Here is a 27,182-nt window from a genome sequence, read left to right on the forward strand (position 1 = left end):
TCCGGCGAGAAACTCAGTGGGCTGTGTCTGTGAGTTAATTTACTCGTCGAGCCCTTCGGCGCAAGCGATGGGTTCGACGGGGACGGTGACCGGTGCTTGTGGTAGATTTTGCGAAGCACGGCTCTTGCTAGGGTTCGTGTTAGCAACGTCGTCAGGCTTGAGCCCCGTGAGCTCACCTACTAGTTAAGTTTACGCTGAAATCAAGACTATCAGCTTAGGTAGAAAAAAATAGCTTTATTATTATTATATTTTATTGTAACGACAGGTAGCGCGGGCGCGGGTGCGGGTGCGGGTGCAGCCATGGCCGGCTGATGGAGGCAGGCTGGTGGTCACCGTCGGCCTCGCCGCCGCCGCCGCCCCGCGCCCCCCGCCTCGCTGCCGCTGCCGACACCCCTTCTCTACTAGCTACACCTGCTTGCCGCATTACGGTAAGGCAACTATTAACTGCTAAATTACAAATCCGCCTTACACCTCTTCTTTAAAAAGGAAACCGGGCACTAATAGCAAAACAATACCAAAATAATATTTTTTTTATAGCCAAGCAGACGAGCATACGGTCCACCTGATGGTGAGTGGTTACTGTCGCCCATGGACTTCAGCAATGCCAGGGGCAGAGCCAAGCCGCTGCCCACTGCAAAATATTCGGAGATATTATATAATAAGAGAGATAGATATATTAAAAATTAGAAGATATTAGTACAGTAAAATTATATCGGTAACTCCAATTTTTACATATTATTATGAATCCAAACACCGATCATAAGACTGTGTAGTGTGTAAGTTAGTAGTAGGAAAGTCTGAAATATAGCGTTGTGCAACTAAGACGTGCATTTTATCGTTGTGTATTAGTATTCGATCTATGGCGATCTCATCGTTTATTTTAGCCTCAAATGACGTCAAACAAATTGCGGCTAAATAACTTCTAACGCGCGTTATAATGTTTTTTTTTTTTTTGTATTGTATGACAATATTGAAAATCTAGGGTTGTCCAGTTCCTCATTCAAAGATATAACTAGATATCACTCACTTAACTTTAAAATAGAAGTATAATTAAAAAGTTTTTTGCCAAACAGTAATTGCTCTATTTAGCAAACCAAAAACTGGGCGTGAGCTTCTTTAGTTTACTCCTTAAATGCAATTATCATTTAAGTGAAAGGCAAAGGATGTAAATAACAGCGTGTTTTATAATACTGAAAGCATGTTTACATATTCATGTTTATATGTATCGGTTTGGTAAAATGTTATTAGTAAATCATATTACACAAATAAAAGATGTGCTGTCTTATCTGACGTCAGGTAATCATAATGTTAAAATGTTTCAAAAAAAAAATTTTAAGCTATTGCATAGATTTTATCGCGGGCCTTGAGCACGGCTTGAGAGCGGAATCGTGAAATTCCGTAACGAAAAAAACCTTCCACCCCTCACTACGCGTACTATGTAGCTCGCATTCAAGACATTCACACGTGGCGCTTTGCTATTTAATTTTGATACGTTCTACCGATATGTTAAGTTATGGTATGTTAAACATTCAGGTAATTTAAATCATTGTCGTCTATGTATAATTTCAGTACTAACTCAATATAATATAGCCAAGTGGACTTCCAAAACACTAGATGGGACGAGAAAAATACAACATTTAATACAAACCAATATTGTATACAGGGTATTTTCGAACTACGAACATAAGAAATTGGTAAAACTTGGCTACCTCTGCCCATAGACACCTACAATGTCAGGGGTAAAACTAGGCTGCTTGTAGTTTCATTACACTTTTTTGTTTTTTTTTTTTTCAATTGGCATCGTTTTCTTACACTTTAATTTAAGTGAATCGTGTTACGTCCTCAGGGTCGACCATCAATTTGGTCTGTCAATAAAACAGCGGTGACAAAGGTGAATAAATATGACTTAAGAAAAAAAATCTATGTAGAATTGTGAACGATATACCTACTATAAAATAGATTTTAAATGTCATTTGTTTTACAATTTAGTGAAGTAGATTTTTATTTTGATATGTAATTTAAAAATTAATTGTTTATAAAGAGCAACATATTTTATACATTAAAATTAATGTCGCTTTCCGTTTAGATTAAACAGTTTGGATGATTGTATGCAGGGTATTACAGATTATATAAGATTGTATAAGATCTATGTGACAGAATGTTATAATGTTATAGTTATATCTAGGTATTCAAATAGAAAACATAACGCTTTTTTCTGTCCATCAAATTATCGTACTGGGTTATTTCTACATTATCATTTACGGATATCCAATATATTACAGTGTATATATGGCAACATCACCAATATCAGGAGCATACATACGCACGTTACTGCATTCAGAAGTGTGATATTATCATTTATAATGTAAACTATACACGACCCTATTTCAGTGGGCCAAAACAGTCTTTAAATAATCAAGAATAGTAAATCTCTTACAAAAAATCTACTACATTTATTATTCACTTCTGTAACATCGTTTAAAATTATATTCCACGAAGATTCTCGGAAACGAAAATCACATTCAAAGAATCGAAAAAGAATAAACTTTATACTTAGAAGAAATATTTTGTTTTGTTTCATTTGGATTGATTGATTCGAATCTCGAATACGAATAAAGTCGAATCATTGATATCGATAGTCAACAAATTTATTGCAGGGCTTGTGACGTAACCAGGAAGTATCCAATCACGGTTCATGTCCTTAGAGAATAAAGATACCCCACTGAATCAAAACTAAAGCTTGTTAACATTTTCCCTTACTCGATATGCTTAATGACAATATTATTATGAATGATGACCAACATAACGTAACGTCCCTTTGTAATGGAAAAAATGGACGATATCTATTGTTTTGCAAAATAAGTATGCCTCTATTAGTTTAACCATATATTCTGTGGATATATTTTTTAATATTATTTGAAAATGGAATTATGCTGTTATTTTTAGTTGCCATAGCATCACAACGTAAATTACGCCTTACCTTCAGTAATACGGCAGAAGTCTCAATTTTATTGCATCATGATTATCTCAAATTTCACAGCGAATTATTGCTGGTGGACCTCTTGTGAGTCCGCACGGTACCACCACCCTACCTATTTCTGCCGTGAAGCAGTAATGCGTTTCGGTTTGAAGGGTGGAACAGCCGTTGTAACTATACTGAGACCTTAGAACTTATATCTCAAGGTGGGTGGCGCATTTACGTTAAAGATGTATATAATGCGCGTCTGCTTCGCTGCTGACTTTTGTACTTCAGATACTACAATGATTTCTGTTTCAGATGGATGGCCAGATGGGGAAGAGGAATCCACAGGAGGAGCGCTTCGGGAACGCGAGCTGCGGTCATTGCACCGCACCATCCCCGCGCTGCGGAGAAGAGAACTCGACACCCGGGCTATCAAGCACCACTTCTATCCTGAGGGAGGATGGGGGTACATTTTTTTTCTTATAATCAATCGCAGCTATTTCGTTTTTTTTTATTGCTTAGTTGGTCGACGAGCTTACAGCCCACCTGGTGTTAAGTGGTTACTGGAGCCCATAGACATCCTCAACGTAAATGCGTCACTCACCCCGAGACAAGTTCTAAGGTCTCATGTATAGTTACAACGGCTTCCCCACCCTTCAAACCGAAACGCATTACTCCTTCACGGTAAAAATAGGCAGGGTGGTGATACCCACCCGCGCGAACTCACAAGTGGTCCTACCACCAGTATAAAGTCCTACCACCAGTAATCGTTTTCAAATACCAGGAAACCCGTTTTATTTGACATTAAAATTATACTTTACAAAATACTACCAGTCTAAATTAAATAAAGCTTAATACAAAATATGCTATAAACTACTGAAAAATCGCACAGAATATACAAATAAGATTTCTCACCAAAAAAAAAAAACATTGAGTATTTTACGTAAATTTACTACGAAGACAGAAAAATCGTAGGAAGCGAGTGTTGTCATAAAATCTAACGTCTAACGGCTGTCATTTTATCAAGCAAAAGTTTTCACGAATACTTTTTTATTGGCTCGGTTTTATGCTTGGCGATAAAATAAGACTTAGAAAATGAATATCTACCGTTTGACTTTGACTTACCGCCTACTTATTGAAGAGTTTTTGTCAAGAAAATTGCTCTGAAAAAGCAACCGAAGACGAAGAAAATGTTAATCAAACTTAAACTTGTGAATTATGTTCTTTGTAAATTTAAGTGATCAGAATATTCGTTCCACATTTTAAAAAATGGAGACTTATTAATTATCTGTTGTTGTAGTTTAAATAAGGCTATTTATAAAAACTACGGGGCTAAATTGAGTTATCATTATATTATATTCATAATGAATTCAGATTCTGCGAAGAAATTGTACGCGTCTTTGACTATCCATACCTGTTTCATTAAGAAACATAATACATAGTTGTTCTGTTTGCATATTCATAAAATAAAAAAATATATTATAACATAAATATAAACATAAAATATATTTCAACTTTATTCATTTTTACACTCGAAAATCCTGTAATTCCATTTATAATTCTAATGTTATTTTTTATAATAAATTAGCGTTTCTTTAAGGTCCTTTATAGAAACACTAACAAAAATACTTATTCATAATCGTTCTTAATAGCTCAGTCGCTCCTTAACTGTCGGATAAAGATAAAACAGCGTCAGTGCAATATATAATGGCGTATTAACTAATATTAGTTTATATCTTCGAAAGCCATTCCAACTTCTCTTTCGCAGAATCTGCAAAACATGAGCTTGATTATACCTTTGAAGGAAAACAAGATCAAAGGTTTTTTTTTGGCTTAGATGGGTGGACGAGCTCACAGCCCATCTGGTGTTAAGTGGTTACTGGAGCCCATAGGCATCTACAACATATATGCGCCACCCACTTTGAGATATAAGCTCTAAGATCTCAGTATAGTTACAACGGCTGCCCCGCCCTTCAAACCGAAGCGCATTACTGCTTCACGGCAGAAATAGGCAGGGTGGTGGTACCCACCCGCGCCGACTCACAAAAGATCCTACCACCGGTTTCCTCATAATGTCATAATTACATGCAGTTAAATACTAAGGATGACAGAAATAGGGAAACATTCTCGAACTGTAACTCACCGATATATATATATTTACACATACTCGTATAAGAATTTGTGGATCAGATCGACTCATCGATTGAACGATAAACGAATCTGTGCTTCGGTTATCGACACAATTTACGAATACAATTTCCTGGTGGCGTCCGATAATATCTCGTTGTGTTTCTGAGTCGGCATGAAAATAAACTAAACAATTTATTGTATTAAATTAGTATGCGATTTTTAAACTATTCTATTTCAAAAATAACTATTCTAAATAATGTGGTGTCTATTTGAACGCTCGATAGCTTAATGACAGAAACAACGCAAGACATTGTCATAGAACCTATAATATAATAATACTAGCCGTACTCGCCCGCTTCGCTGTGCATTTAAAATTAACATTATTATTTATTATCATTATTATTAGGGAGTCCAACACTCATATAAATATTAACCTATCCATTAAGTACATGTATTTTCTAAATGGATACCAAATTTCAAGTTAATCGGATGCATGGTTCAGTAGTTATAATGGAACATCCGTAAAAACCACTATAAATTTATATATTATTTACACTCTATAAACTGACTTGATGAATTCATTAAACATGTGATTTCTTAAAACTTTCTTCGAGTTAATCGTAGCATGAGTTTCCGTAGGTATATATGTACTTATTTCCGACACTGGTTGATCACTGGTAGTAAGACCTCTTGTGAGTCCGTACGAGTAGGTACCACCGCCCTGCCTATTTCTACCGTGAAGCAGTAATGCGTTTCGGTTTGAAGGGTGGGGTAGCCGTTGTAACTATACTTGAGACCTTAGAACTTATATCTCAAGGTGGGTGGCGCATTTACGTTGTGGATATCTATGGGCTCCAGTATCCACTTAACACCAGGTGGGCTGGGAGCCCGCCGTCCACCCAACTAAGCAATAAAAAAATGAAAAAAAAACTACTGAACCATGCATCCGATTGACTTGAAACTTGGTATCCATGTAGAAAATACATGTACTTAATGGATAGGCTAATATTTATATGAGTGTTGGGGGCTCCCTACACCAGTTGCGGGGGCGGTAATGATGAGAATATTTGTGGGGGTGAGATATAATAATGTTAATTTTAAATGCCCAGCGAAGCGGACGGGTACAGCTAGTATTATCTAAAATTGATATGGAAAACTACAGGTATTTTCCCTAATGCAGCATCGATGTTATAGATGGATCGTTTGTGGAGCGGCCTTTCTTGCACACTTATTGTCAACCGGACTACAGCTGGCTTACGGAGCGCTACACGTTTACGCTTTGAAACACCTTGGACCAACCGCAGATCATGCTGGTAAGGCACAAATTATGTTCATTATTATTACAGTCATTTCATATTACAGTCAATGAATATGTTAGAGGAAGTCTGAAAGTGGCACCGGTGACAGAGAAGCTGAGAAGTGCGCGTCTGGGATGGTATGGGCATGTGATGAGACGAAATGAAAATGAGGTTGGTAAGAGAATGTTAACTATGAATGTGGAAGAATATAGAGGAAGAGGTAGACCTATGAAGAAATGGATGGTTACGTGAAAGACGATATGGGTAAGAGGGGAGTGACCGAAGAAATGGTATATGATAGAAGAGTATGGAAGGAGAAAAAATGTTGCGCCGATCCCAGGTGACTGGGAGAAGGGCAGGATAATGATGATGATTATTACAGTCATTATTATTTTATTATGCTACAAATTATTATTGACCAAGTTACGTCAGTCGTATGCTACCACGAAAACTGTGGAGTATTCGAAACGTCGACAATTAATATGATTATAATAAAAAAAAACAACATTAAATCGTATAAATAATTTTAATTTTGTCATATCATAATTAAAAACGAATGTTTTCAATGAAACGTACCACGCAAGGGACAATGTTTCGATTTTTATCGACAAGGAGTATGATTCAAGAAAAAACTAATTAAAATATGTACGTCACTGGGGCTAGCAACGTTCCTCTTAAACTAGGAATGTAATCTATCAATGGAAGCCCTCTGTTTTTTTTTATTGCTTTGATGCGTGGACGAGCTCACAGCCCACCTGAACGTAAATGCGCCACCCACCTTGAGATATAAGTTCTAAGGTCTCAGTATAGTTACAACGGCTGCCCCACCCTTCAAACCGAAACGCATTACTGCTTCACGGCAGAAATAGGCAGGGCGGTGGTACCTACCCGCGCGGGCTCACAAGAGGTCCTACCACCAGTAATTACGCAAATTATAATTTTGCGGGTTTCACTTTTATTACACGATATTATTCCTTCACCGTGGAAGTCAATCGTGAACATTTGTTGAGTATGTAATTCATTAGAAAAATTGGTACCCGCCTGGGATTCGAACACAGGTGCATCGCGCTCAACACGAATGCACAGGACGTCTTATCTCTTAGGCCACGACGACTTCAATTTATATATTTAAATTAAACAGACAATAGCGACAAAAGTTTATCTCCAGTGTCAATAAAAGAATAATGGCATTACGAACAACACAAACAAGTTCATCTAGACAAGTTTTAAAGAAGTTATAGAACTCCAATTTGGTTAGCCAACCCAGCTACTCTCTTAAAATAACTTTCTATGAACGGTAGGCGTTAATCGTAATTTTTCACCACGCCTCCGTTTATTAAACTAACTTGTGTTTACACGACGCATTCATGCTCTGACGACCAAATTAAGATCGAGTATTAAGTAAACGAACTTTCTGAGTCACCGCTATTTGCAGACCGACCTGATTTATTAAATTAATTTTCTCTAAGATTCATGAAGCCGGTCCGAATATTATGAAAGCAATTTAGGTTATGACCGCAGTCTTTGTTGTCAACGTTACGGTAGGCGGTGCGCCGGGAATGTCACTAGCGATTTCCGAATTGAAATTTTGTTAATACTGAATAACGATAATTAGTTACCGACTACTTCTAAATCAAAATTAAACAGCAATATAACTACTTCAAGTTTCACATTCATGGAACTCCAATGTACGAAAATAATGTTGAAAGCTTAAACTTTAAATTAATGTGGTATTTAGGTAAATAAATGAAACCAAACTTTTTCAGTTATAAGTCAGCAATTTTGATATTCAAATAAATCAATAGATTTATAGAATAGATTACTCAAAATTTATCAACAAAATCATTAGGTAGGTCGGGAAAAATATTCTAATTGGAAAAACTATCAGCATCAAGATGTGTTATTTCAGTGAACGATAAAATAATATCAAATGTTATTTTAAGTTTTGTTATTAACGTCTTTGTTACACATGAAATGTAATTTTTCTCATTTTTTATTATTAATAACAGATCAACGATCAAGATATTTATTATAAAATGACGCAAGATGACGTAGGGAAATTAATGTAATTGACATCTCCTTTGCATACAACGAAAATATTTTGTGGATAATCCTGTGGATAATGGCTGACTCATCTTACCTTTTTGAGCTACAGTGCTAGATGCGATTGCTCCACTGGCGAGTCCTATATTCAAGGCTAATTCATACTAACAATGTACATATTTCGCAGCTGTTACCGTAATTGGGTTACGTGAAAGTAGAAAATGGGTGAACTTATTTTCTAAATTACCTCTAAAGCACGATACAACGAAATACATTAGGCTAAATACACATTCGACGTAATGCGTTTATGGGTATTAATTTAAGGAATGCACTAAGTACCGCTAATTAATAAATAATAATTATAACTGAGAACAAATTACGCACGGTCATCGGGTCCCAATTTAGAATTTCCTGTGTTAGGTACCAGAGACTGACAAACATACTTATATACGTTTAAATGTATACATACATATATATATAGTTAGTAAACACCCAGACAATGAGCAAACAAACCTGTTCATCACACAAAGTTGGTTCAATGTGGGAATCGAACCTACGACCCTTGGAGTAACAGTCAGGGGCGCTAACTCCTACACCACCGAATCAATTAACTTATTGATTTTCAACGATTATATATATATATATATATATATATATATATTTTTTATGATTGAAACTTTACTGGTGGCCCGAAGGCCTTTCCAGTTTCACCAGGACAGGTGGGCGAGCAAAGGCTCAGCCAAGAGGGGTGGGATTTGCTAACAACTGCCCGAGCGCCTCCGAAGGAGACCTAACAACTCAAGAGCAATTGTTTCGCGAATGAATCTACTACCGGATCGGAATCGCGACCCGCTGAGAAGATCCGGCGAGAAACTCAGCGGGCTGATGCATGGGTTAGGTTGCACGTCGACCTCTTTGTCGAGTTCGACGAGTACGGTTACCGGGGTCCCTAAGCCTGCCCCTAGTATTAGAGCTGAAGGCATCTAATGCAAAGGTTATTGGATCTGATGGATCCGTAAGGACGTGTCTAGGGCGTCGACGGTGACTGGCTCCTGCATGATCAGGATTCGGGGAGTAGTCAGCGGCGGCAACGATAAGGCGATTACTATGACGCATAGCCTTATCGAAGTATCGTTCCGACGCTGACTTCATGTATTTCCGCATTGATTCGAGGCCCAGGTCGTCGTGTAGGTCAACGTTCCTCACGAACCACGGAGCCCCGACAGCTAACCTGCAAAAGCGGGATTGTAGGGATTGGAGGGTGTCTATGTGTGTGCGGGCCGCGTGAGCGAACACCACACTCGCGTAAGTCATGACGGGCCTTATGCAAGTTTTGTAAAGTGTCACCTTGTTCCGAAGGGACATTTTACTCCGCTTACAGATCATGGGGTAGAGTCTACCGAGAATAAACGCGGCACGGTCACGGACTGATTTTATATGCGGGCGGAATGTCATCGATGCATCCAGGGTAACGCCCAGGTACTTGACCTTCCTGGCCCAGGGTATGGGTTGTCTAAAGAGAGTAATCAGGGGTGTGAGATTCCTCCTCCTAATCCGGGAGGAAATCCGTGTGGAGCTTCCCCTCTGAAATAGCACCGCAGTACTTTTCGCTGGGTTGATGTCTATGCGCCATTTTCGGAACCACTGTCCTAGGGCTAGGGCTGCGCTCTGAAGCTTCTTCGCGATTAGGGACTTATTTCTACTAGAATAGTAAACAGTCGTATCGTCGGCGAATAAAGCTAAATGGGTCGGCGGCGACCGGGGAATATCGTTGACGAATAAGCTAAATAGGAGGGGTGAGAGGACAGAGCCTTGCGGGACTCCAGCTGTGAGAGGTCGTGGGGAGGAGCGGGTTCCCTCGACTCGATATCGAAAAGAGCGGTTCGACAAGAAGTCCCGTATGATGAGCACGAGACTATCCGGCACGCCCATTTTGAATAGTTTGAAAATCAAACCATTGTGCCAGACTTTGTCGAACGCTTTTGCGACGTCGAAGAAGAGAGCTCCCGTGTATAACGGTTTTGGTCGATTAAGCCCCACAAGAATGTGCTCCGTGAGGCGGTGCACCTGTTGAACGCATGAGTGATTTGTACGGAATCCGAATTGTTCATCGATGAGAATGCCCTTGGATGAGACGAAGTCTCTGAGGCGTTTGTAGAGCAGACGCTCATACAGTTTGCCTAGAGACATGAGGAGGCTAATCGGGCGGTAGCTCGTCGGATGATTTTTTGGTTTACCGGGTTTATGTATGCCGATAACGTCCGCTTCTTTCCACACCGCGGGAAAGATACAGTTCGCCATAGCGGCATTGAAAATAGATGCCAACATCACGATGAGTTGGACGGGTAGAAGTTTAATAACGCGGTTAGATATACCGTCGGAACCGGGAGCCTTGCGAGGACGTAGGTCTTTGATCAAGTCTTTAACTTCTATCGGGGTGACGGGTGGTAACGCATCCGATGGTGGCAAGGAGGCTCTGCGTTCTACCTCACTGTCTACTAATTCTACATGAACAGGGTCCACGGATTGAGTGCTGGGCGTGCACTGGGTTTGCAATGTATCGGCCAGCAGCTCTGCTTTTTCGTCATCATCGAACGCCGCGAGTCGGCCTGAGGGGCCTACGAGGGGGGCATAGTTACTACCGTATCCGATTTGAGAGTACGAGCTAAGCGGTAGTAAGACCTTTGGGAGGGCGCGAGTCCTTCTAAGAAATCAGACCATCTGGCATCTCGGACTTCGGCGATGCGAGACTTTACGTCGCGTTGTAGGGCACGCATTCGAATACGATTTTCCGCGGTAGGATACCTGTCGTAGGCGCGTATCGAGGCGTTCTTAGCTCTAAGGAGTTCCCTAATATCGTCGGACAATTTGAAGCGGTGAAGGAAGTCCTCCGCTACAACTTGTTTCGATGACCTATCTAATGTCGAGGTGATGTGTGACGTTAAGATGTCTATGGCTTCAGCGGTATCCTGAGGAGACAGGATAGAGTCCGGGTTAAACGGGAGCGATGGTGGATCAGATTCAGCCAGGCTGATGCCCAGCGTGTGCCAATCCACCACAGTCCTCGTGACGGGAACGGAATCGGGAGCGCGACCGAGCTTCATAACGACGGGACGGTGGTCTGAATCTAACTCTGAAACTACTTCGATCGAGTGTAAGCGCAGAGTTACGTTTTTTAATAACGCTATGTCGAGTATATCCGGGCGATGCGCGATATTTAGCGGGTAGTGAGTCGGGGTTAGCGGAGCGACGATATCGAAGGCGAGATCATCGACTAACGCGTCAAGCCGCCTGCCATTCGGGGTTGTGGTGTGTGAGTTCCACCTGATGTGTTTACAATTTAGGTCGCCCGCCAGAATGACAGAGCTCCCCATACCGAGCAGCGCCTCGATATCACTGCTTAGAACGATCTTATCCGGTGGAAGATAAACGGACGCGATAACGATCGGCGCGTGTCCCGTCAGTGAGATTCGGCACACTGATGCTTCGATATTAGCGAGCGCGGGAGGATCGAGCGGGACGCAATGCAGGGCTCTTCTATAGTAAATGACGGTACCACCACCACGGGCAGAGAGCCTGTCGTTCCTGACCATGTTATAGTTCGCGATTTTAGGGTCACGGCGCGCGGGCTTAAGTAGGGTCTCCTGCACTAAAAAGATATCAATTTGATGGTCACGCAAAAAGTCAGAAACCTGATCACGTTGATTTGCGAGACCGTAAGCGTTAAAAAATCCTATCGTTACGGATAGGGGCTTTATTCTACTTATATACGCCATTGATTACCGGCGGAGTGAGGAGAGGACGTACGTATTTAATGACGCGTATACGTCGGCGTATTCTTGCACAACGGTGATAAAGTGTTGTGCAGTGGAGGCAGCGCGAATGGCGTCGCCCAAAGCGTTAACGCGCTCAAAGTTGATCGACTGAAAGAAGTCGATCGCTAAAGCGAGATTTTCGGACGCGGTCGGAGGGCAAGTCGCGGGAGAGGGACGAGTCGCGGGGGCGGGACGAATCGCGGAGGAGGGAGTTGTAGCCGTGTTCGTGTACGGCAGCGGTTTTGCCCAGGCCGAGACACTGGGCACCGCCGCCGGAACGAACGCTGGCTTAGCCTGCGACGCAGAGGGTGCCGAGGCTTTGATGTCTGGGCCGGAAGCTCGGAGGCGGTTTTGGCGGGCGACGCGGCGATTTATTTTAGGGGCTCGGGGGCAACCACGGTAATTCGCGGGGTGACCCTGTGTTCGACACAGGACGCAGCTAGGCGGTTCCGTCGCGGTTTTTTGGTCGCGAGCGCAGAGGGCCGTGGCGTGATCGCCCAAACACTTAACACATCGGGGGCGCGCGTGACAGTTACGGGAAGAGTGCCCGTACAATTGACAGTTATGGCACTGGCTAGGAGTGCCTTTTTTATGGGGGGCTTCGATGGCGATACCGGAGAGCCTACAGACGGTCTGTGTGTTGAAGATTTTCTTACCCTCGGGGGTAGGCTGGAGGGTGACTAGAACCATATTATATGGCTCCCTACCGCGACCGGTGTGCATACGGTGCACAGAATTCACTGGAAAGCCCTGTTCTAACAGATCGGCCTTGACGAGCTCTACATCTAACTCTTTAGGGATTCCGCGTATTACAACGCGGAGTTCGCGCTCCTCCTGGAGCGTATAAGTATGGAAACTTATACGTTCCTTACGGAGGTAAGAAGAGAGGGCCCTATGGTCGTCGGGTGTTTGAACCTTAATTTGAATGCCGTTCGCGAGGTTACGGGCATTCGTGAAATTTATATTTTTGGCCTTAAGGGCCAGGCAAACTCGATCCCAAGCTGCCTTCTCCTGAAGGATAACCGAGGGAGGGGTCTGGATTTTATTTTGTGCCACCGGACACGGCGACGGAGTGGCACGGGCTGGGGGCGCAACGGGAGTCTGAGGGCGGGGGCGCGACGCGTTCACGGCTTTGCTAATTTTAGCGGCCGCGGGAGCTCGAGACTCCGCGGCACGCTTCTTACCCTTCTGTACCAGGGTGAATCCATCCGTCGATGAGGCGGGGGCGAGGTCGACCTCCATGTCCGAGTCAGAGTCGGAGCACGAGGAGGCGGGTGCAGGCGACCTACGAGCAAGTGTAGGTGTTTTAGAGGGCGCGACGGAGGCCGCGAATGATCGCTCAGCTGAAACGATGGTCACGGCGGACGACGCAGCAGCTTTTCTCGCCAGTATAGGCGACACGGGAGCGGCAGGCACGACAGAGGCTGCGGTGCTCAATGCAGAAGCTCTGCACGCAGGTACAGGCGACGCAGGAGCAGCGAGCGCGGCGGAGTCCTCGAGAGGGCTCGCAGTGTGATTGGCCTTGAAGGCTAGAAACTCTGAGGCGAGCTGTGGGTGGCGAAGTCGGAGGAATTCCGCGAATACAGCGTCCATGATCGCTGAGTACCCAGGTGGGGCGGCCCCGGGTCTTGAAACACTCGCCTTGCGGCGAGGCCCCAACTTCTCGGACCTGAGCGGTTCTATTGAACACAGGTGGAAATGCGGCGCGATTACTACAGGACAAAGAAAAAGCACAACAAAACAGAAATTACAAAAAGAAACAAAACAAATAAATACTTGCAGGAAAACACTTTGTCGGCAAATGTTCCACGAACACAAAAATAACTAAAACAAAACAAATAAAAGCTTCCAGGAAACACACTTGGTCGGCAGATGTATCACGAACACAGGCCGCGCGAACAATGGCCGGGCTAACAAAAGCCGGGCGAACAAAGACCGGGCGATCGAGTGGACGATGAGCACGTCCGCACGTGACGGGTGCCTCTATCGGAATGAGGTCAACGATTATATCTGATGTTATCAGTCCTTCCGTGTAATACGGGCTATACAATGGAGGATTCATAGCGTCATAGTATTATGAATTGAACCACATTATACAAACACACACACATTTGGAATGTATTGTAATAAAGATACGTACTTTGCTTACTGAATGAAAGAGTACTTCATTTATTTTAACGCTGTTTGGTATTACGGCGCTTTTTTTTTTTAAATAAACATTACTTTCGTGAATTTAACGACATTTTAGTGTTTCATCGCTTTTCTTGTTTCAAACAAACATTAGCTTCGTAAAGAGCCAAATAATTTGTTACATGATTTCAGAAATTACGCTATCCAAAATACCAAAGATGACTTACCGACCGAACAAAAATCAACCATATTGACTTCACTTAAATGACTTTTTTGTCATTCTAGACCGGCAATTAATAAATTAGAATTTATGGTACAGTGTGGGCCGGAGCTATTTGCGTGGGAGTGTCCCGCGCCGCCGGTGCTCTCGTAGCGGGACGGAGACGGTCACCAAGGCTCGTGGCTTTACTCGGGGGCTTACTGCTGCCTTTGGCCTGCCTCTTCACTTCCTTCGCGACACAGCTACATCAAACGTTACTAAGCTACGGTAAGAAAATAACTTTAATTTAATCATAAACAAAACATAACATATTACTGGTAGTAGGACCTCCTGTGAGTCCACACGGGTACCACCACCTTTCCTATTTCTGCCGTAAAGCAGTAGTGCGTTTCGGTTTGAAGGGTGGGGCAGCCGTTGTAGCTATACTGAGAACCGTAGAACTTATATCCCAAGGTGGGTGGTGCATTTACGTTGTAGATGTCTATGGGCTACAGTAACCACTTAACACCAGGTGGGCTGTGAGCTCGTCCACCCGCCTAGGCAATAAAAAAGTCCTAAAATGATCAGTCAAAAGCATTTCTTAATTGACAGCACCGCGACCATAAGTACTCGGTAATCCTTTGGAGGGATGCCTGCGAAGACGGATTTCTTACGAGATAATACGAATTACTTACGGAAATGTAATTGCAAATAAAGCGCTTTAAGGTTTCTGTGTACTTTTCGTTATTATGAAATACTCTGAAACAGATTATCGGAAACTCTTGATTTATTTATTCTACAGAAGAAATTACGTCATCATTAGCCTGTACCAGTCCACTGCTCGACATAGGTCTTTTCAATTACACGTCACCGACCACGATCTTTATTAGAAAAAAATACTACCTCACGTAATACACTGAATTAAGAAGTGTAACTAGAAACGTCGAGCGCTAGAACTACAAACAAAAACTAGGAACTCTAAAAAATTAAGAAATTTTAAATAACACTGTTTTTTGAAGACAGAAAAGTTCGTTGTACCGAATCTGTTACACTTTGATCAACAACGTCTCAAATATTCACTGAATAATCAATTAGCTTAGTTAAACTATTATTATATGTCGGTTTGAAATTGTGCTCCACACGGCACTTCTGAACAGATCTTAGATTAGTGCTCAGTAATGTAGACCTTATTTAAAATATTGTACAATTTTTGTGTGGCGAAGTACATATCCGTATTGGAAAAAATCAAGCTCCAGGTTTCTTCTCAGTGGCAACGCTGTATTCCGAATACTTGAATAGAAGAAAACGCTTTGACTTTGATTTTTTTTTATTGCTTAGATGGGAGGACGAGCTCACAGCCCACTTGATCTTTAGTGGTTACAGGAGCCCTTAGACAACTACAACGTAAATGCGCTACCCAACTTGAGATATAAATTCTAAGGTCTCAGTATAGTTACAACGGCTGCCCCACCCTTCAAACCGAAACGCATTACTGCTTCACGGCAGAAATAGGCAGGGTGGTGGTACCTACCTGAGCGGACTCACAAAAGGTCCTACCACCAGTAAAGCTACCAGTAATTTATCAATCTATCAAAATTAATTGAGTAAACTAAATCCTCAGGGGTTGTACTTGGCATTGGATGCGGCTTAGTAAGAGAAGCAGCAGGCCTAGTACTTGGAGCATATTTTCGTAGAAGAAGACAATTTGTAGAACTAGTGGCTCATGCTGGCGGTGGTGTAGGCATTGCTCTGTTTAGCGTTGCATACAAAGAAGCAGTTGGGTGAGTCACTAATATATTTCAAAATTTATTATATCATTCCATTTATAGTAGTACATTTGGTTATCCTAATTTACTTATATTTATAAATTTCATTGTAATATATAGTCTCAAATTCAAAATATTTTCCAAACAAGGCATTACAAACATACAGAAGCATAAGTTATTTTGACTTCAAGCATCGCACTACCTTGGAACAGCTGACAGGGATCCGGAATAAGCACGGCTTCACGGTTGTGGCAGTTAAACCCGGTGTAGTCTTACTATGATTCGTTATGTAACAGAAAACAACTTTCAGGATTACATTGTCAAAGTCACCACAGTGTGAAGTTAACTTATTAAGAAGGCAAAGAGATCTCTATCTGATCTATTCATATAATTTATTAACAACTAGCTGACCCGGCAGACTTCGTAGTGCCTCAATCGATAAATAAAAGACCTAAACTTTTGTATAAAATAAACTTAAAACAAACAAAAGCAATCCGTCCGACCGGGGACACATCAAAGGAAAAACAAAATTGTTATTTTTATTTAATTCCGAGCATTTTCATATTTATCTATCTTTTAAACCTTCTCTGGACTTCCACAAATAATTCAAGACCAAAATTAGCCAAATCGGTCCAGCCGTTCTCGAGTTTTAGCGAGACTAACGAACAGCAATTCATCTATACTATCTATACTAATATTATAAAGAGGAAAGATTTGTTTGTTTGTTTGTTTCGAATAGGCTCCGAAACTACTGGACCGATTTGAAAAATTATTTTTCCATTAGAAGCCGACATTGTCCCTGATGAACATAGGCTACTTTTTTTAATTATTTTTTTTTTTTATTTTTTTGGTTTCATGTGTGTTTTAATGTTTCCGAAGCGAAGCGAGGGCGGGTCGCTAGTTTTTATATATATCGATTAACAATTGTTTCAGAAAGCTTGGTTGGCGATTAGGATTGCAAGCGGTCACGGGAGTTTTAGTCTTGGCATTTTTTCTAAGTGCTGTTTACCGCAGTGCCTCTTTATACCATCCTCAGCGCAGAGCTATATTACATTTAAAAAATCAACGTCGAAAGGTACATACAGTTTTCATTTAAAACAATTCCTCAAATTTCACGTAGCAGAGTAATGACTCGACAAAGAAATGAAAATTTTAATTAAGACGCTAAAATCCCCATCATCTTTACTTCAAATTAACGCCGAATCGCAAGTAATTTAAAGTCAACGTTATTTAGGACGGATTATAAATGAATGTTTTTTTCATTAAAGGTGAAGGAAAAGAAGGGTATAAAACGACCTCCACTTATTGATCTAAGCCCACTTCAATCTCGACCCGCGAAAGTTTTGTTGTTGGCCGCCGGATTAGCGGCTTTCGGACTTTATACCCCAGTATTTTTTCTGGTAAGTTTAATTGAGGAAGTTCAGAATAACTCTCTGTTTTCGCTGATTAAAATCTTCGAACGCTTTTCGCAGGCTTTACAGGGATTTCAGGAGGGCTTAGAGGAGAGTGCTTTGGTGCTGCTACAGACGTTTTTGGGATTCGCAGCGGTGCTCGGGTGTGCAGGCTTTGGACTCGTTCTTGTACGACCTTCGGCGCAATGTCTAGTCTCTAAGCAGTACTTATGTCAAACAGCGATGCTCGGTATAGGTATGCTCGTAAACAATTTTTTTTAAGGTATTTTAATACGCTTTTATTAGCTTCAGACGTATGTATGTTAGTATGTTAGTACTCGTATGTAAGGGAATCTTTGAACATGATTTTGACCCCCTTCAAAACGTCGGATTAACTCGAAATTCGGTATACTTATTAAGGACCGAGGACAATAAAATATTTAAAAATTAAATATTTTTACGCGTTTTTACAATAAAATCATTTTTTCTTACACTATTTTTAATTCAAATTTATTAAAAAAAATTTTCTATTTTTTAGTTGGATTTTCTATAAAAGCGTATTTTGTTAATTTTTTTAAACTATAATATTATTTATTATCGCATAATACTTACACGTCTCTCTGTCACAGGCATCTCAATGCTCGCTCTGAGCAGCGTCGAAGGTTATCATGGCTATGTCCTTTTCGCGTGGATGTACGGGCTATGTCTCGGTGGATATCTGTATTCTCTCAAAATGCTGACAATGGAAAGGGTTCGTGGTCGACACTTCACTAAAGTTTGGGGTGAGGAATTTCTTTGAGAATAAAAAATAAAGTATGCGGTTATTTAGAACTGAACGTGATTTCATTTTTAGGTTACGTTCAAGGAGCCGAAGCAATCCCTGTTATAGTAGGCGTTCCCGTAACAGGCTACATAAACCAGCAAGCTCCCAGAGCGGGATTCTATTTTTCGACGGCGGCAACATTGGCGGGCGCGTTCCTTTTGTTTTTCGTTGGATTTTCGAAACGCGAGCCGGAACCCCCTCCGCCCGCTGCCGCGCCCTCCATATCGGAGTCGTGTCGATGTACGAGTCCCCTGCGGTGCGGGGCAGGGGGCGCGTGGTGCGCGTGCGGTGCTGGAGGCGCGGCCGCATACTGTGCGTGGCCGGGACCAGCTTGCGGTGCGCGGCTACCCAAATCATTGTCGTACGCAGCACCTTTGGATAGGGCATGTTGCTCGACCACGCACTGCCCGGACTGTTACCGTCAAACGGTGCCATTGCGCTCATCCCGCAGCGTCCCAGAGGGCCTGGCGACGCGCACGTCATCGTGGGGTCGCGCCGGCTCTTGTCGCGGTGCGTGCCGGCGACGTGAACATCATCTCATAGAACAAATCACTACATCTGTTTGAATGACGTATACAGATTTTCGAATTTATCGTTCGACCCAATCATTTAACGTGACGCGGACGTCTGGACATGACCACACTGCATTACAAAAATTTTTTTTTTTTCAAGCATCAGATGTAGTTTAAATATAGTTTATTGTTTTGTAGAAGAATTTTTTTCGGATCAGTGTTGTTCTATTTTGGAGGTTATAAAAGGACATTCATTTTAATAAAAACGATCTTCCTGATGAAAATCGTAAAATAATCGTTAAAACAAAATTAGATTAACGTAACATAGTTGATATGGATGGGACCTTCACATTTAGTCAATAATCATGTTTACAAATAAGTAGGTGAGGTCTTGTAAAACATTTTCCCTATGATCATTCTTATAGTGTAAATTTAAATTGACCTAATGTAAATTACAATGTCTGTTAGCTAGCTCCCTAAAATATGAACTGTATAATCTGTATTGAGTATAATTTAAAAATTGTCAATTCGTAAATAAATTTTGTGTAACAAATATCAAAATATAAATTACTGTTAACGTCGTTTTAGCGGAATCTATTTTTTAATTAATTGCATTTTCTTTTCAAACTATTTAAAATATTATTATTTATAGTTTTAGCTGTTCAAAAGTTGTTGTGTTTGTAAAACAGTTTTTGGTTACGAATAAAAATAATTATTTAGAAAGGTTGTTTTTTACTTTTGTTTCAACCGAACATAAAAATATTGTCGATAATAAAAACTTCACTGACGTGACCTACCATCATTTTATAGCTGAGTAAATACAGTTTGAAATTCACATGTACCGGTATCGGATTATAACTACGTACGAGTAACTCAATTTCACGCATTCAGCATTAGGAAGTACATTCCTACACGGAAATTCCGGCTCTAAAGCTTGAGGAGATCCGGTCCCGACGCTGTTTCCATTCTCTGACCTTACCCTTAGCCGCCGGTTTAAACAATATCATCAGAGAAATCCGATTTAGTCCACGATCCTATCTTCACTTGGAATATAGATGAATGCAGAAAATGAAAGTTCGAATTTATTCAGCGACTCCGCTATATTTTCACGTAACACCGGCCTATCGCGATCTCATTGTGTGCCTCGCCATTTGCAAGCATTTACGAAATCATAGATACAACTGCCGCTAACAAATTCATTGAATAGCGTTCCTGTTATGTTACGTGACGTCCTTAAATATATGTAACTATAACTATACTGAGTATATAATAGTATAAGTATAGTAATAATGTAACTATATTGAGACCTTAGAACTTATATCTCAAGGTGGGCAGTGGCATTTACGTCGTAGATGTATATGGGCTCCGGTAACCACTTAACACCAGGCGGGCTGTGAGCTCGTCCAGCCAATTTGGCAATAAAAAAAATAAAAAATAAAAATGAAAGAAAATGCTGACATTGATAAGTATGAGTATCATCGCTAAACTCAGAACTCGTCATACTCAGAAACGGCTGGACTGAGTCCGATGAAATTTACACGAAATCTTCGGATTAGCCTTAAGGGGAATCTTATTTAGTTTGATAGCGATCGCATCAAAATCAAATCAAAGCAAAAAGGGCTGGGTTCGATTCGTTTTTGATAGTTTCTTCTCACTAACATGTACTATTGAATGTTCCGAAAGCTATTCCTATTGTTTTTTGACAGAGAATATAAACGATAGCCCTGCTTTGTCCGAGAGGGCTGGTGGTCGTGGCGCCGACGATCGCTGGCCCGGCGTCCCGAGGGGGAGGGTGATGGGAGAGATGTGCTCCGCACTAAACGCTTCACTCTCCTCCCCTTGCCTTTTCATGAGTTCTGTCTCATGCGAGGGTTGGACGTTGGTTGTTGAGCGACAGGAGGTTTTAGTCGGTTCGACTCCGACATGCCCCACCCTCCATCCCCAGTGGAGGGTGGGAGACCGGCGATTTCCTCCTGACAAAAAAAAAGCCCTGCTTTGTACAATTACATTTAAAAAAAAAATTGCAACTCAACCGATTCGATACTAAAGTAGAATGTCGAACATATAGCTTAGCAGTAGTCAAAGTTTGAATACAGTAATAGTCACAGTATCGTGAGCTAATTACTCATTTGAAGCAAATAAAATACTCACATATTTGTACAAACTGAAATTTCTTTTGTCTACTTATCAATTGTTTCCGTGACATAAACAATCGTCAAATTATGAACATTTTTTTTTATTGCTTAGATGGGTGGACGAGCTCACAGCCCACCTGGTGTTAAGTGGTTACTGGAGCCCATAGACATCTAGAACGTAAATGCGCCACCCACCTTCAAATATAAGTTCTAAGGTCTCAAGTATACAACGGCTGCCCCACCCTTCAAACCGAAACGCATTACTGTTTCACGGCAGAAAACATTAGAATTAATCACTTCTATCAATAGTAGAAAACTCAATTGCGTCAAATAATATACGACAAAATAAGATGAATCTATCAGGATGGCCATCTACAAACGTACGAAACATTCCTTTCAATATAAATAAGTGCGACGTATCTTTTCGAAAGAGTCGTACATGTCATTTCACAAAGAAAACACGGAAATGTAAATCAGAAATCAATTCTCATCATGTGATTTCGTAATTTAAATTGTAATGATAACGTTCAGCTAATGAGATTCAAAACGGTAATGTAATTCAGTATTCAGAATAGACAAAATCGTCCATCATAACGGCTGTAATTAAGACGAACAAGGGCTACTCGCGTGCACCGAATACATTTGCGGAAGGATTATGGTAATTGCAGCTCTATAACGTGGAAACCTTCGGGGATACTCAGACGGCATATTTCGCTCAACCTTTCTTGTTAAGTACTTAGCCGGAATAATAACGACTAAAGGTCTCCTTTCAAATGTCTCCTATTCTGTAGCTTTAGATTAAGAATCGTTTTCGTATTCCAATGTTATTTGTACAGCTTTTAGAAACATTCAAGGACATTTTATTGTCATATGTAGACAGTGGCTTGGCTCTGCCCCTGGCATTGCTGAAGTCCATGGGCGACGGTAACCACTCACCATTAGGTGGGCCGTGTGCTCGTCTGCTTACAAGGGCAATAAAAAAAATTATTGTCATATATATTATATTATATAGTATAAATCGTATAATTAATTCACAAAAAGAAACTTTCGAAAATATCCGTTTGCTTTTTGTTTTTTATCCGCACATATTTTTATTCAAAAAAAAAAAAATTTGACTTTTAAATTCAATGTTCAATTTTGATCAGATGTCAGAAGCACAGAGTACAAATAAAATTGCCGGATTAAGCTCATTACTTTCGCAGAGTGCTTCGATTCAATTCGGCCAAATTTCCAAAGGTAACGATGGATTTCAATTATTGCTGACCTCAAACAGCTTGTGAAAGTGAAGTTGATTACATTACAAAACTTTTTATCCAATTACCTTAATGATTTATAAATACAGTAACTAAGAGTAGTTTATTATAAAAATATGTTTAAATACATATTTAAATATTAGTTTAATGTAAATTTTGTAATATTTAGAACTCTGGATAATGCTGGATATTAATAAAACAACAAAATATCTTATACCTTTAAACGAGCAATTCTTGTATGTATATAATCTGAATCTCGGAAACGGCTCCAACGATTTTCATAAAATTTAGTATACAGGAGATTTCAGGGGCGATAAATCGATCTAGCTACGATTTATTTTCAGAAAATGTTGTTTTATTCGTGTTTTCAATAATCAACTCTTCCCGACATCTATTGGCGAATAATAATACTACTTTTCTTAATTGAGGGCAACTCACCGCTTTAAAGACACAACAAGATGGCGTTATCAAAAAAAACCGAGCAAGGCTCGGTCATCATCTAGTAGTTCAATGATACCAGCAACACCCCATTACGTCAAGGTCTCAGTTTATTGTAGTAGGCAGAATCAAATAACATTTTCGAGCTGCTGAACATTTATCTGCATAGATAGGTGACAATTAGGATCGAGCAGTTTATGGGAATCCTATTACACGCTTTCGGATCCAACAGGAGTAAACAAAACTAATTTCTATGCAAATTTTATATAACAGGTTTTACTAAGGTAAGGCGAAAGTTGATCGTAGCTATTTAAGTTTACTGAACGGGCCTTATCTTGGCGGGTAAGGGTGAGATTAAAGTACGTCAATTTCTGTACAATAAATGGGCTCATACTTTTGATTGATTAACTTACTTCACGTCAGCAAAGCCTGAGTTGAATATTCTTAAAATCACTTGACTCGATAGTTAACCAATCTTATTTAAATTAGACTATTACGATTTTCAATAAATTAAAAGTTACATTTTCGGAGATCTTAAGCTGGTCTCTCTACTTAAGCTAAAGTCACCGTAACCCAGGGGTTAAAGATACCCAGTGCACTCTTATTAAGTGAAGCTACTACATCCAGGTTACCAAATCCAATAAAATAATATAAAAAATCAAACCAGCGACAATTATTTTAAATTTTCCGTAATTATTAGTGAAGTATTGTGACCCCGCACGACTGGATATATCTGGACTATCCTGCCTACTTTTATCACACATTCCAGCTTCAAGGGTAAGGCAAACGTTAACACTATTCAGGCTTCGACCTTAACCCTTAATTTAGCTGATACTTTGTCTACGGACTCCGCTATCTACTTATCATTAGATTAACCGTGAGCTCTTTACTCATTTGAAGCAAATAAAAAACTGATATTTATACAAACAGAAATTTCTTTTGCCTATAAATCAATCGTTTTCTTGACATAAACAATCTACAATTAATGAACATTTTTATCATAGAGTTAAAGAGTTAATAAAAACTATCAGTAGTGACGAGGGCTGCACTAAAAGTATCGGGAATGGAATATTTCCACTGTTCATGTCATATTAAAATCTTTTTAATTGAAAACTCCTTGGTTTTAAAAATCGAATACCATTTATTTATTTAAAAAAAGATTCTCGGTCTTGTCACGAGGTTTTGTCAAACTTGTTTAGTCGTTGAGAAAATGGAATTGACTCGAGAAAATTCAAGAGCGATGATTTATTATGACTTTCGAAGTGGTTTAACACAAAAACAGTGTGTTGACCGGATGATTTCTGCATTTGGTGATGAAGCCCCATCCAAAACCACAATTTATCGCTGGTTTGCTGAGTTTCAACGTGGACGTGTCAAGCTCAGTGATGATCCCCGTCAAGGTCGTCCAAAAACTGCAGTCACCCAAGAAAACGTTGATGCTGTGCGTAAGCTGATTGAGGAAGATCGACATGTGACATACCGCGAAATTCAGGCAACTTTAGACATTGGCATGAGTCAAATACAAATAATCTTGCATGAACAATTAGGTGTAAAAAAGTTGTTTTCCCGATGAATACCGCATTCGCTCCGTGAAGAGCAAAAAGCGGCTCGCGTTACTTGGTGTGTCAGAACTCTCGAAAGATTCCACGCAGGATCCTGAAATGCTGTATACAACATTGTATCAGGTGACGAATCCTGGATATACGCGTACGAACCCGAAACAAAAAACCAGTCACGAGTTTGGGTGTTCGAAAATGAGTTAAACCCAACAAAAATTGTTCGTTCACGGAGTGTTACAAAAAAAATGGTGGCCACGTTTGTCTCCAAAACCGGCCATGTTACGACTATTCCTCTTGAGGGACAAAGAACGGTTAATGCAGAATGGTATGCTAGCATTTGTTTGCCACAGGTCGTTTCTGAACTCCGTAAAGAGAACTGCAACCGCCGCATCATCCTCCATCACGACAATGCGAGTTCTCACACCGCGCACAGAATAAAAGAGTTTTTAGAGCAAGAAAACATAGAATTATTAGACCATCCGCCGTACAGCCCCAACCTAAGCCCTAATGATTTCTATACTTTCCCTAAAATAAAGAATAAATTGCGTGGACAGAGATTTTCATCACCTGAAGAAGCTGTGGACGCCTACAAAACGGCCATTTTGGAGACCCCAACTTCCGAATGGAATGGTTGCTTCAATGATTGGTTCCATCGTATGGAAAAATGTGTCAAATTTCGCGGAGAATACTTCGAAAAGCAATAAATACATTTTTAAATAGTAATGTTGTGTCACTTCGTTAATTCCCGAAATTTTCAGTGCCGCCTATGTAATCTAAAATAAGTTGAAAATGGCCGTCTAAAAACGTATGAAATATTCGTTTCAACATAAATAATTACAACACATCTTGTCTAAAGATTTGTATATTTTAATTGTATTTGAAGACTTATTGTATCTCGTTATTTATCTCTATTTCACTTTAGAGCTATTAATACGATTTAAATACTTAAGAACTTTAATCGAACTGCAAAGTTGGCTAATTCTCTTTGCGATCTAATTCTAATCTAATTTCTGAGAACTTATATTCCCATTTTAATAGACAATCGCGTTTACTTGTTTCAGTTTTGCCTCATTTCAAAATGTATCATTATTTTTTATTAAATTTGTAGCTCATAATAACTATGCCAATTTTTTTTAAATTGAATAGAATAATTCGGTTCGTAAACGTGTCCTAAATATTACATAAGACTTTAAATAAAAATTATTTACTTTTATATTCTGAAAGCCGAAAATTCTATCACGTGCAGAGGAAAATGTTCCAAAAGTATAATTTGCTTCCGACTATTAGTGGAGTCCTAAATAAAATATTCAAAATCTCAAAGCTATATTTGACATGCTAAAATAAGCCCAGAGTATTTTTATTGGTTACATTTATAAAATAAACGTTTTAGAAAAACCGTTACAAATTTCAAGGCGGAAAACATTAATAAAACAAATAGATCATGACCTTGTTTTTCGCGAACAGTTTTGTAGTCAATTCCAATCGTATATTAAAATAAATAGCTTCAAGGCGTAAAGCAACCGAAATAATCATGATATTTATTGGAAACTCTTCAAATACTATCATTAATGTCTCTGACATAACAGCACTATAAAAATAAAATATTACCAGACCATCAATTCTTAAAAGAAAATAACTAGTTATAATATTCTTGATGATTATAGTAGCCCTACTTACATTTATTATTTCTCGTTCTTTAGACTGTAAATTTTCATAAAGATCATTTAATAATATACACTAGACGTGCTCCACGATTTCCCCCGCTTCATATTTGTAATTCAGAAAGATATACTTTTTTGCCCTTGTAGACTGACGATCACACTGCTCACCTGATGGCCAGTACCGTCGCTTGTGGACATCAGCAATGATAGGGGTACAACTTAGCCGAGACCTACTGCTAAGAATTTTCCTCCTGTATAAGGGCTGCCCTTAGGGAGAAATTCCAAAACATAACTATTGCTTAACATATATAAGGGTTAAAACGTGATCCAGATTCATGAGACGAGGACACTCCATTGGAAATTTCCCTTTTTCTGTGTGGGAAAAATTAGAGTAGACTTTCTGTCCATTAAAATCAGGTTACCTAAAGTGGTCAACGGACAACCTTGTAGGTATAATAGAAATTTTTTTTAAGTGTTTTTCAAATGGTAATATAATCACCATCGATAATATCATAAAATAACCTTCACTTAATCTGTACTCTGTGGAGTTAAATTGTACGAACTGAATGAAGTTGCAATTTGCCTTGTTGAGCTCTCGCAACATTTTGAACTTACCAATTTAACTTTACCTTCCAACTCAGTCCGAAACACAGCACCTCTCGAAATACCCACTGAATCAATGGCCAACAAGCGATACCAGGAGCATGGCTGAACCGCTGCCTACTGTTTAGGACTCCTTCCAAACTTATCCTTTTATGAAGAAAAAAGTCAAGGCTTTCAAGATTTAATCTCGAGCATCATAGGCAAGCTTCGAGCCATTTTCACTAAAACATTTTATTTCAGATACTTAAATAAATTTTATGATAAGCACCATCGTAAAATAAACGCCATCAATACCTTTCCAAGCCGTAAAAATTCATGATCCTTTCTAATAAAGTCGAGTTTGCTTTAAAATAAAATTTAATATTTTTAGAATAGTTAACATAATGGTATTTAATTATTCAAACATTATGAATAATTGCTTCATGCTTATTTAAATTAAGGTAAAATTAAAAACTTACACTCTC

General features: G+C 39.9%; 1 protein-coding gene across 1 annotated transcript; it reads left to right on the forward strand.

Annotated features, from left to right (window-relative positions):
- Nucleotides 1-296: 296 nt before the first annotated feature.
- Nucleotides 297-19,213, forward strand: LOC114251443 (monocarboxylate transporter 4). The gene is given in 11 exon segments (XM_028185702.2): nucleotides 297-360; nucleotides 363-428; nucleotides 3,278-3,428; nucleotides 6,287-6,405; nucleotides 14,698-14,865; nucleotides 16,199-16,358; nucleotides 17,277-17,418; nucleotides 17,612-17,743; nucleotides 17,816-17,990; nucleotides 18,364-18,516; nucleotides 18,588-19,213. Coding segments are annotated over 11 exon segments (1,851 nt in total). The 5' UTR covers nucleotides 297-311; the 3' UTR covers nucleotides 19,124-19,213.
- Nucleotides 19,214-27,182: the final 7,969 nt, after the last annotated feature.

The sequence above is a fragment of the Bombyx mandarina genome, chromosome 03 (assembly GCF_030267445.1).
Source record: "Bombyx mandarina strain Sakado chromosome 03, ASM3026744v2".
NCBI lineage: Eukaryota > Metazoa > Arthropoda > Insecta > Lepidoptera > Bombycidae > Bombyx > Bombyx mandarina.